General features: G+C 52.1%; 3 protein-coding genes across 3 annotated transcripts; 2 read left to right on the forward strand and 1 right to left on the reverse strand.

Annotated features, from left to right (window-relative positions):
* Window positions 1-5,076: 5,076 nt before the first annotated feature.
* Window positions 5,077-6,897, forward strand: V2A60_003702 (uridine kinase family-domain-containing protein; the record flags this gene model as incomplete). Its single annotated transcript, XM_083255029.1, has 9 exons — window positions 5,077-5,247; window positions 5,312-5,389; window positions 5,447-5,496; window positions 5,557-5,701; window positions 5,763-5,805; window positions 5,864-5,949; window positions 6,004-6,073; window positions 6,126-6,357; window positions 6,414-6,897. The coding sequence occupies 9 exons, from the start codon at window positions 5,077-5,079 to the stop codon at window positions 6,895-6,897; spliced, it is 1,359 nt and encodes a 452-aa protein (XP_083111155.1).
* A 1,033-nt stretch (window positions 6,898-7,930) lies between these two features.
* V2A60_003703 (uncharacterized protein) lies at window positions 7,931-10,097 on the forward strand (the record flags this gene model as incomplete). The annotated part of the gene is made up of 2 exons (XM_083255030.1): window positions 7,931-10,010; window positions 10,081-10,097. The coding sequence occupies 2 exons, from the start codon at window positions 7,931-7,933 to the stop codon at window positions 10,095-10,097; spliced, it is 2,097 nt and encodes a 698-aa protein (XP_083111156.1).
* Window positions 10,098-10,510: 413 nt separating this feature from the next.
* On the reverse strand, window positions 10,511-11,925 carry V2A60_003704 (ribosome biogenesis protein Nop53/GLTSCR2; the record flags this gene model as incomplete). Its single annotated transcript, XM_083255031.1, has 2 exons — window positions 10,511-11,675; window positions 11,771-11,925. The coding sequence occupies 2 exons, from the start codon at window positions 11,923-11,925 to the stop codon at window positions 10,511-10,513; spliced, it is 1,320 nt and encodes a 439-aa protein (XP_083111157.1).
* Between the last annotated feature and the right edge of the window lie 128 nt (window positions 11,926-12,053).

Genomic DNA, 12,053 nt, shown 5'->3' on the forward strand with positions numbered 1-12,053 from the left:
GGGTGGCAAACGTTGTTGTCGATATCCCGACTGCCCCAGTCAGAGTCAAGGAGCCTGCGAATATGTTTTTCGCGTATTTCTTGACTATGTTCCGGAGACAGCGTGTGTCTAGTCCAGCCCGTTGGAACGGGCTCCGTCACGTTATTAGTGTAGCGGTCTCTTGTAAGTGCCCATTTGTCAGACAGGTCAATGTTTTCTCTTCTGTTTATAGCCGCGTGAGCTTTCCATTGCACTGAGCTATTCACCTTGTCTCTCCAGGACGACACTTTACCAATATTTCTGAATTGGACTTGGCACAGAGTTACTGAATCCCAGTATTTAACAGGATTTGCGTTTTCCCAACCAACCCAGCTCCAGCTTGGAAGACAATAACCAGGTCTTCCTTTGCTTGGCTCTCTGCGGGTGTTGGCAGCTCCATCATGCCATAATAATGACAAGCTGAAGAAAGGTAGAGGAAGTCCAGAAACAAAGCCTAGAGCCCCATTTGATTTGCTGTGCCAGAATGAAGCAATGCCGGAGAAAGCATCCAGGGCGTCCTCGGGGTAAGTAAACTCTCTTGCGTTGAAGTCGGTTATGTTAGCGATTACACCGTCAATTTGCCACACCTCTCCTCCAAGTTGACGATGTCTTTGGATACGAGATAGTTGATAGTTGAGGGAATGCTCGATGGAAATGTCAGTCATGGCACGCGTTGTCTCCGAGCCTAATGCTTCGAGCCCACACTGCCTGGAGCACTCCCACCCCACATGTCCATCATAGAAGAAGAGCTTGCGCCGTGAAAAGAAAGACTCTTGAAATGTCCAACCTCTAGACTTCCATTTCCGCAGCGAGGATGCTCCCAAACTGCGACTGTTTTGGGCAGGTAAGCGGAGTTCTACTATCCTTGCGCCATTGTCCAGTACGTGGGACTCATCTAGATCTCGCGGGCTAGAAATATTGTATAACCCTGGTAGCCCGTGATTGGCGTGTGACCCGTTGCCTGCCACAATAACAACAGATGCTCGATCGAAAATGCTCGACATGTTCGAAAGCTCAACATTTCGTAGATCGTCATCATCTTGTATGATACATAGGGAGTCTACCCAAAAGTATTTGGAGCCCAATGTCTTTGCCAATGCCATGGCATGGCGGACTGTGAGCGGAATTTGCAGCTGTGCATTCGTTTCATGCAAAGACTGCGGTTGCTGGAGCATGTCAACCGTTGTCGTTGACAGAAGAAGTTGAGAAACGCCGCCCCAAACGTAGCTGAGCGCCCAATAACTCATAGCTTGTGAGCCTTTGACTAAACAAAACGATTTCAGATCGATCAGATACGACGGACAGTGCTCCCTGAGTTGTTGGCTACTAGTCAACCTCGCACATTCTTTGTGTCGTGTATAACAAACGTCCATCCAACCCCTTATAGTGTTCAGGTCGATCCAAGATGAACCTTGGGGCTGGTCATCTCCAGCCTCCAATTCCTTTCTTGGGGCAAGGACTGTGAATGCCTTTGACGATGTCGAATCTATTTTCAGACCCCTTATGGGGCTCACGTCGACCAAAGATGAGCCTTGGGGCTGATCATCTCCAACCTCCAATTCCTTTCTTGGCGCGAGGAATGAGAATGCCTTCGTCAATGTTTCATATCTACTTACTCTGTCAGTGAACACAAGAACTGCTCCTTTTCTATGTATTTTTTGCAAAGTGATATCGCTTGTTTTATAAGGAAAATCACGATCGACCGAGTTGTTGTACAATGGGACATAGCTGCGGATGAAGCGAGCATGCTTCTTGCATTTTCCTGAGGTTAACTCCTCGAAAGATCCAAGCTCTCCATAGTTCTGCTCCGAATCAGATCCATGCAGGAATTGTAGGATCAGTTCACAGATTTCGCAAGGCTGATCCGGGGCCTCCTCTTGACAGCGTGATTCAAGTGGTGTGGAAGATGTCATTGCCAAGTCAAGATTTGCTCTAAAATATGTCTTTGCGTTTGTTTTTGGGTTCACTTTGATATTGTGTAAGTTTTGAACATATATATGAAGAAGAAAAACCTCAAGTTGCATATCATGCGCTAGGTCAAAGCCACGGTGTACCCCGCAATTCGATTCGTCTCATCAGTCATAGCCTCACCATCGCCCACATAGTATTTGAGCAAGGCGGCATAGGCTTTTCTGATGACTTGTTGAGAACACCATGCAATATTTCCTTTGCTATATATAATCATGGACAGAACACCAATAAATCTAGTATGAATCGGGGTTGTGAGGTGACGATGTTGATGTTGGAGGATGATTTCATAATATTAATTTAATGCTACAAAGTGCTGTAAAAAAAATAGATGATGGTATTTATGATAATATTTCAACTGTTTCAAGTAAGAAACGTGAATATTAGAAAATTGAAAATGCAATATCAATTTTTAATGAAAACAGTCGCAAACTCGCCTCGGGATGCACCCTTAGATAGCGTTTAGCATGCAGCGCATCTTCGTTGTTAACGCAAGGATTGTCAATGAATTCACTGACCGAATCGACTAGTAGCTCCTTCTCTGCGGTTTTCTCATAGTTGTTCGACATTCTGCGTGGTGGCTGGGCGTGTCGCGGTTCAAGACGACAACTGTAGACCCTGCTAGAAAATAAAATAAAAGAATGAAATGAAATGAAATGAAATAAGAAAAGCAAAAAAAAAAAAAAAGAAAGAAAGAAAGAAAATAGCGTAGTAGAAGAGCTTACATAGGCTAGTCTCTAGAGGTTAATCTCTCGAGCGATTTGGCTGTCCATGATGGGCTAAAGGTTGATGCGGGGAAGGGTGGACCAGGCTGAGTTGAGATGGTGCGCAGCGCGGATTGAGTAGCGAGCAAAGTAGACTGGCTCACACCCAACATGCGGCTCTGATCTGTCTAAAAGTCGACGTGAGATGCCTCGGCTCTAAATCACGGGCGGTTTATGTAAAAGGGAATCAAAATTACTATTAATACTAATGCTAGTGAGTTTTCTCTTTTTTCTTTTTTCTCTCTTGGATATGTGCACCGTGACCTGAGCATGTCAGTGGTGCGTGTCAGTGGAACGGAAGCCGGAGCAGGCTGGTGCAGGCGCAGGCACTTCCTTAGTGCCCTAAGGTTACAGTAAAGACTACCTAGATAGCTCACAACTATACTCTGCCCACTTTTGGCTGCCCGTTATTTCTTTTACTAGAGTTCAAGAGAATGGTCGAAAAGGCATTTTCGGCTACAGTACCATATGCACTGTATACGCTGTGTAGTTCTCATATTGGTCAGAAATGGCTGCTCCAATGTTTCTCCAGGTATTAAGAAACAGCCACTGAACCTGAACTGCACTGTACTTGGATGAAGCATACACATTACAATGCGTTGCAAGTGCATTCCTCAACAAAGCTACGAGAGAGTGATCAATCTTGAGGTGGAGCTAGGCCAGTATTATCCCCCAAAGACTAATCCATAATTTGTTCCACAAGACTGCAAAATCGTCACCTCTCGGAGGTGCTGCTGGCATTTTGTAAAAACCCAAAGCGCAATGATAGGATCTCCTGGCCAATCGGCGGACATAGCTTAGGTTGGGATTTATAGGTACCAAGTCATTAATGTGTATTGCCGGACGAAGACTTGGCTTGACAGCCGGATTTTAGGTTTTTCCATCAGGCCGGATTGTCAGAAGGTATCAATGCCGCAGAGTTCAAGAAATGTACAAATAGAAAAACATCGCTCCTACAACCACTCAACTACAGCCTTGACATGCAGGATGAGCGTGGCCCACGCAAAACGTCAAGATGCCAATAAATCAGCTATTAATAATACCGCAATACGCCGATGGCTTACACTTGTTGCCCTGAAAACCACATCCCGATTCTACAAATTCGATGGCCCCTGTGTCCCAATCTCGAGCAGAATTATTGTGAAAAAAGGCAAAAATATCAACCTTGCAGAAGCAGAGAGCATGGCTTTTATCGCTGCCCAGACAAAAATTCCACTACCCCGCATCTATTGTTCATTCACCCGTAAGGATATAACTTATATCGTTATGGAACGCGTCCGTGGCAAAACACTGGCTGATGCCTGGCCAACCCTGTCCGACACGGAGCTCAAACATGTTTTCATACAACTTCGGCATATGCTTGAAGAGCTGCGTGCGATCCCTGCCCCGGGAACTGCCATCCAGAACTGCATGGGAGGCTCGCTACGAGACTCTCGTATTCTCCGACCCGAACCAAGGTTTGGACCATTTCACTCGACACAGGCATTTCATTACTGGCTAAGAGAGGGACTTCAACCAGAACAAAAACCGCAACACGTTACTGATCAGGACTGGGCCGACATTAAGCGCATGGTAGCTATGCAAGATCGGGAGTGGGAAATGCCCGTGTTTACACACGGTGATTTAAACCCATTTAATATCATGATTTTAAACGGTAAAATTGAAGCAATTATCGACTGGGAATTCTCGGGCTGGCTTCCATGCTATTGGGAATATACGTCTGCTTGGCTTGGAAGCAAGACGAGAATAGCCTGGCAGAACCTTGTAGCCACATTCATTGATCCCTGGCCAAAGGAACTTGAAATGGAGGCTATTAGGCAGAAGTGGTGGGGGGACTTTTAAAGTGCTATTGCTCTCACCGATGAAACCCCAGATTGCAGTTCACAGACTACCTATTATGGTGCATCGTAATGGTGTACAGATGCGCGATGTTTCGTTCGAGGCCCGCCGTGTTAATGGTACACGTGACACAATGCCGAGGAAAGGCGCGTCAGCCAATCAGAGTCTCTGCCTAGAAGCAAGACTCCAGGCAGGCCTAGCTATCTTCGAGCTCATCGTGACGAAGATTCAGACTCTCAACTTTTGCTTGGCTGGCTCAGAATTTGCTACCCGCCTACCAGGTCTATCGTCGCTCAGAGACGCCACTTGTTGTCTCGTCTTTGGAGCCGCGACCCTTTCATCGCTGCCCTCCCCGCGGCTGTCTCCAGGTGGATCACGCGAGGGCGTATCTCGGACTGTGGATATTCTCGACGATAAACTAGTGCGAAACATTTGCCTGTCAAGTTGAACTGCACGCCTGTCCGCTGTGCACCTGGCAGAGCAAATCATGTCGAATCTGGAGAGTCATGTCACGGTGCAGAAGCGAGCCTACTATGCGCCCCCATGGGCCGACGTTAGCATCATTGGTGTGGCGGGGAGCTCCGGCTCTGGCAAGTCGACTCTTTCTCAGGCCATTGTGAAGAAGCTCAATCTACCATGGGTTGTGATCTTATCTATGGTGCGGTCTCTTACATGCCGTCCCTTTTACTCGGTCGCGGGCATGGGTACTGACCGGAAAATAGGACTCATTTTACAAAACTCTCACGCCTGAGCAGTCAAAGCTAGCCTTTGCCAACGACTACGACTTTGACTCCCCCGAGGTACGATGACCCCAAGTTTCTTCTTCGCCTGTTCTTGACGTTAACCGCAGCTTCAAGGCCATCGATTTCGACGTCTTGGTTGAGCGCCTCAGGGATCTCAAAGCCGGGTAAGTGCATGCCTGCGTGATGCGCTAGTGACGCCGTATGCTCAGACACATGACGCGCAGCAAACGTGCCGATATCCCTGTATATTCGTTCGCCAAACATCAACGCATGGAGCACACAACATCCATTTATTCCCCGCACGTTCTTGTCCTGGAAGGCATCTTCGCCCTGTACGACCCACGGGTTCTGGAGCTGCTGGACATGGGTGTAGGTGACGACCACCGTCACGGAACGCGGTCATCTTCACGGGGCGCTAACACGTACGCAGATATATTGTGAGGCTGACGGAGACACGTGTTTGTCACGCAGAAGTAAGTGTCTGGTTGCAAAGTATGTGGTGCAACCCCGACTAAGACATGCGTGCCTTAGTCGTACGAGACGTCCGCGAGCGTGGTCGAGACATTGAGGGATGCATCAAGCAGTGGTTTGCTTATGTGAAGCCTAATTTTGAAAAGGTACACTCTTGCACTCCGGTTGGACGGCTGATCTTTTGACTGACCAAAGTGTAGTATGTTGAGCCGCAGCGAAAGGTTGCGGATCTCATCGTCCCACGAGGCATCGAGAATCGGGTTGCGCTTGGTAAGAAAGGCCCTTTGACGCTGTGCAGAGGCATGTCTGACAATGGATGCAGACATGATGGTGCAATTTATCGATAAGAAATTAGTCGAAAAGTCCAGACACCACCGGGAGGCACTGTCGAGACTGGAAGCGGAATGCAAGGAGCAGCCGCTTTCGGATCACGTTGTTGTGCTGAACGGTACGCGGCAAATCAAGGCCATGAACACGATTCTGCAGGACATTGATACGTCGGCCGAGGACTTTATCTTTTACTTTGACAGGCTGGCGGCGCTGGTGCTTGAGCAGTAAGTGTCTCGCACGCCTCGCCTCCCCAAAGCGGGACAATCGCTAACAGATGCAGAGCGCTCAACAATGTCCAATTTCAGAGTCTGTCCATCAATACACCGCAGGGCTACGAATACAATGGTCTCGCACCCAAGGGCGAGGTCAGTGCCGTCATTGTGCTGCGCGGCGGATCGGCATTCGAGTCGGCGCTGAAGCGCACGATTCCGGATTGCCGGACCGGTCGGCTCCTGATCCAGTCCAGCTTCAAGACAGGTGAGCCGGAGCTGCACTACCTGAAGCTTCCGGAAGACATTGCCACGCACGAGAGCGTCCTGCTCCTGGACACGCAGATGGCGAGCGGCGGCGCAGCGCTCATGGCCGTCCAGGTGCTGGTCGATCACGGGGTGGCCCTCAACAAGATTGTGCTCGCGACATACTCGGCCGGCAGGATCGGACTGCACCGTCTGATGACTGTATTTCCGGATATCCGTGTGGTCGTGGTGAACATCTTGGCGGATCAGGAGCAACGATGGGTTGAGAAGCGCTATTTTCGCTGCTAGACCTGGCGTTGTCCGGGTTCAATTCGGGGGTTGACTCTCAACCGTGGGGGAAAGTGGTTGGCATTTTTTTTTTTTTTGCATATGAGCATATAGCACCGGGCCTATATTCTTGACCGTGTGCCGGTCTGGCGTGTTGCATGTTTAAACGCTGATATTGAACCTTTCGTAAACCTTTCGTGCAGTGAAGTCGAGTGTAAGAGGACTGACTCTATCGAGGGCCTATCACGGCGATCGAATCCGAGCTGCGGATACCGACCTCATCTCCGCGGGGTCAATAGCTTGTGGCTTGGATATGGGCGACGGCAACTGAAGTCAACCCATGCGATGACAAGCTAAAATAAAAGGCAGAAAAACGCTCATCATGGATTACATTACACAACAACGATGGGGAAAATCAAAGAGAAGGAAAAAAGGAAAAGAACCCAGGTCTTTTGTTTTCTTGTTGCTGCGTCTCTACAAATGCCGGAGCAGCCGGATCGCCCTTGGCGTACCTGGTGGAGAGCGGCGCGCCGATGAGCCCATTGATTCTTCAGGCGGTCCACAGCGCTTTAACAGACGAAAATCTCCCGAAAAAGGCGCTGTAAAGGCCAAACAACCACCAGCCACAGTGGCTGACTATGTAGCCCAGCGCGTTCTCAGTGCCAAAAGGCTCCCTCGCTCTCGCTAAAAAGTGCCCCCCCCCCCCCTTCTCCCCACTATCATTACCATGCCTATGACGCCACTACCCGTGCCGTGCTAGCCAGCTACACCAGCGCCTAAACCGGTTTGCTATCAGCGACCCAGCGCCTTTTCCGTCAACGCCGCGACGGCCGGTTACTCATTTGCCTCGATCTTTTTTTTTTGTGTTTCGACTCTCTTTCGTTCATTACCCCGTCGTTGCGTCGCATTGCTGCGTCTTTCTGGGTCAATTGCTTCGGAAACGCTTCCCTCTCATCAACTACCGGGCCAGCCACGGTCTGCCGCCAAGCTCTAGCTCGCCGTAGCTGCGTTTGCGTCTCTCCAACGAAAGCTCCTTCAAACCCTTGGTGGTGTCATGGCTGCGCCGCTTCGTCCCGTCGGCAGCGCGGCTGTCCGTCGGGCGCTGAAGCCGTCGTCGCATGCCTCTTTATTCTCCCAGCCTGTCTTGCTGCCCTTTGCGGCCGACTCCAGAACCATGACCCGGCTTCATGGCGCGACGTCGTCACCGGCCCTCCAGGCCGCCCAGGGCCAACGCCGTCCACAACAACCCCCAGCAGCGGCAGCAGCAGCAGCCGCCCTGGTCCATGCTCGCGCACTCTCCGGCAAGCCGTTGCCTCAGCGGCAGTCATGGACGCTCAACTTTTGCTATCGGATGATGGCATGGATCGGCACGTCCATTGCCGTCGGCGGCATCCTTGTCACGGCCTTCTTCATCTACGACTCGACCACGTACAAGGAGTGCGCGGATGCCGGTGACATCACCGTGGGCCAGCTCGCGCTGCAGCCGCGCCGCGGCGGTCCCAAGAATCTGCCCATCGCCGACGTTCTCATCGACGATAATGACAATAATGGCAAGAGCGACAACCAGGACAAGCCCAAGCTCGTCATCCTCGGAGGCGGCTGGGGCGGCGTCGCTCTGCTCAAGGAGCTACACGCCAACGACTACCACGTCACCGTCATCTCGCCCACCAACTACTTCCTCTTCACGCCCATGCTGCCTTCTGCGACTGTGGGAACTCTCGAGTCTCGATCCCTCGTCGAGCCGATCCGACGCATACTGGGTCGCATCCATGGCCACTTTATTCGGGCCAGCGCCGAGGATGTGTGCTTCAATGAAAAGCTCGTCGAGGTATCGCAGACAGACTTAGACGGCAATAGAACGCACTTTTACGTCCCCTATGACAAGCTGGTTGTTGCCGTCGGCTCCGTCACCAACCCACACGGTGTCAAGGGCCTGGAGAACGCCTTCTTTCTCAAGGACATCAATGACGCCAGAATGATTCGAAACAAGATCATTCACAATCTCGAGCTTGCCTGCTTGCCCACCACCTCGGATACCGAGCGCCGTCGTCTTCTCTCCTTTTGTATCAGCGGCGGCGGTCCCACTGGCGTCGAATTCGCCGCCGAGCTCTACGACCTCCTCAACGAGGACTTGACCCGCAACTTCCCACGCCTGCTTCGCAACGAAATCTCTGTTCACCTGATCCAAAGCCGCAGCCATATCCTCAACACCTACGACGAAGAAGTATCCAAATATGCCGAGAAGCGCTTCGCCCGCGACCACGTTGACGTCCTTACCAATTCCCGCGTCCAAGAGGTCCACCCGGATAAGATTGTCTTTTCGCAGAAGCAGCCCGACGGCAGCGTCGTCACCAAGGAACTTCCCATTGGGTTCTGCCTCTGGTCTACCGGCGTGTCCCAGACGGCGTTTGCGCAGAAGATTGCAAAGACTCTGGGCAACTTCCAGACAAACAAGCGAGCCCTCGAGACAGACACTCACCTGCGCCTCAAGGGGTCCCCTCTTGGCGACGTCTACGCCATCGGAGATTGCTCCACTGTGCAGAACAATGTCGCGGACCACGTCATCAACGTGCTGCGCAGCATTGCCTACAAGCACGGCAAGGACCCCGAGACGATGCACCTGCACTTTAGCGACTGGCGCAAGGTCGCCATGGAGGTCAAGCAGCGCTTCCCGCAGGCCGTCTCCCACTTGAGGCGTCTTGACAAGCTTTTCCAGGAGTTTGACAAGGACCAATCCGGCACCCTCGACTTTGGCGAGCTCCGCGAGCTCCTCACCCAGATCGACAGCAAGCTCACCTCGCTCCCTGCCACAGCGCAACGCGCCAACCAGCAGGGCGTGTACCTGGGCCAGAAGCTCAACAAGATGGCTCACCTGTCGAGGGGCCTCGAGGTCAACGACGTCCGCGACGGCGACCTCGACGCCGCTGCTTTCAAGGCCTTTGAATACCGCCACCTCGGCAGCCTGGCGTACGTCGGCAACTCGGCCGTCTTTGACCTCGGCGACGGCTGGAGCTTCACCGGTGGCCTGTGGGCCGTCTACGCCTGGCGGTCGGTATACTTTGCGCAGAGCGTCAGCTTCCGCACCAGGTGTCTCATGGCCATGGACTGGGCCAAGAGAGGGCTATTTGGGAGAGGTAAGTTTTTTCTTTCTTCATTCATGATTACATGAACAACGCGGCAGTGTTGGCTGACCTTTTACAACAGATCTCATGAGCTTCTAGACAGGATGAGGCTGTGTTTGACAGCGAGGACGGTGAGGGTTATATAATAGATATCAAAGACTTGATAAAAAGAGAAATCGCAAAAGCGATCACCGGTTAAAAGCGCCATGCATGCATGCAAGGCTCTGGGGTTTTTGTTTTTTTAGAATGTTGGTCATTTCGTCGCACGACTCGAGAGAATTATTTTGAAAAAAAAAATCGTCTACCGCATATGCTCGTATATCAAAAGATGTGCAAATGACCCCCAAAGAAAAACAATACAAAGACCATGAAAAAATCATGTGCAAGTATGAATCAAGTATGCCAAGCGTGAAATTCTGTTTTCCTACGCCACCCAACATATATAAAGACCCAGCCGCTTTTTTTCTTCTCTTCTTCTTGCTCTATTTGTGTTTCATCGTTTCTCGTGGTATTTACAAGACAAAGTCCTTGTGCGTCCACTTCTCTGTCGTCTTCCTCTTGGCCTGCTTGTGGAAGGGGATGTGCCGGCGGCTCTCGACCTTGCCGCGGACGAGCAAGCTGCGGTAGCGGTCCTTGAGGAGGTTGCCCTCGGGCCGGAGCAGGCGCAGCGAGTCCTGCAGCTCATCGGGCAGCACGAGCTCGAGGTCGCGCTCCGGCAGCTTGTACTTGCCGAGCTGCCGTCTGCGCAGCTTCTCGGTGCTGCGCAGCTCGGTCTCGCTGTCGCTGTCCCCGGCGCGGAGGAGCGCCTCGGCGCGGGCCAGCTCCGTGCCTTCCACCTCTTGGGCGATCTCGCGGATGCGCGCCTCCTGGATGTGGCGCGCCTTCATGGCGGCCTTGTGCTTGGCGAGCTGCTCCTCCACCTGGCGGCGCTTGATGCGGTTGCGCTGGGCCTGCGTCTTGCGCTTGGGTCGCTTGGCGGCGATGCTGGAGCCCTCGTCCTCGACGCCGCTCTGGAAGCCCTCCCACTCGGAGTCCTCCTCCCACTCGGACATGTTGGCGCGCTCGTCGGCAGCCTCGGCCTCGGCGGCCGACCTGGCGGCCGCTTCCTGCTTCAGCCTGGCAGCCTCCTCGGCGGCCAGGCGCTTCTTTTCGTCCTCGACCGCCTTTTCGCCCTCCTGCGCGAGGCGCTCCTCGTAGTCTGTGAATACTGGGTTGTAGCTGTAGCCGCCGGACGGCTTCTGGACGGCGGGCACGGCCTTGCCGCTGGCCACCAGAGAGATGGGCGCCTGCTTCATGGTCTTGGGTACCTTGACGTCAAGTTTCGTATGGTCGAGATTGGCCGCGGGCGCTTCTTCCGGTGCGTCCCACAGGTCAAATGTGGCGTCGTTGACCTGTATGGCAGTATCGTGCTGTCCGTCGGCGACGCGCTTGAGCCTGGACAGCTCCTTGTGCGATACCCAGTCGGTACGTTGACGCTTTATGGGAAGCAGTCCATTCGTCGTCTTGTCGCCTGCTCGCTTGCGCATAGAAACTGCCGGTACGGCGGATCGCTTGTTGAGAATCTCATCGGCCTTGAGACTCTTTTTAGCATGTTTGGGAAACTTTTTCGAAATTTGCGAGTCGCCTTTGACATCGATGGCGAAGAGGTCGGCAGAGTCTCTTTCTCGGATAACACCACTACCATGAGAGAAAAAGGAAAACAAGTCAGCGTCTTGAAAAAAAGCCAGTGCATTGCCTTGGCAGTGTTAGGTTTGGGGTGCGGTGATTCTTACCCTTGAATAATCTCCTCGTTCAATTCTTCAAGACCCTGCTGCACTTCGGTCACGTCGACATTTTTTCTCCAGGCCTTCTTGCCCTTTCTGGAGGTCTGTTTATATTGACTTGGCGCATCATGCGAGCCGGAGCTCAGAGGTTTTATAACGGGCATTTTGGCCGACTTTTTTCGTCTTTTCAGGATCAAGAAACCCTGTATCAAAAATTCGATGGCTAGTTTTGCCCGTAGCCAGTCTGGGCCAGCGACCTTCGTCGACCTTGCACCATTGAACTTTTGAATTT

This window comes from Cordyceps javanica, chromosome 2 (genome assembly GCF_051103115.1).
Source record: "Cordyceps javanica chromosome 2, complete sequence".
Taxonomy (NCBI): Eukaryota; Fungi; Ascomycota; class Sordariomycetes; order Hypocreales; family Cordycipitaceae; genus Cordyceps; species Cordyceps javanica.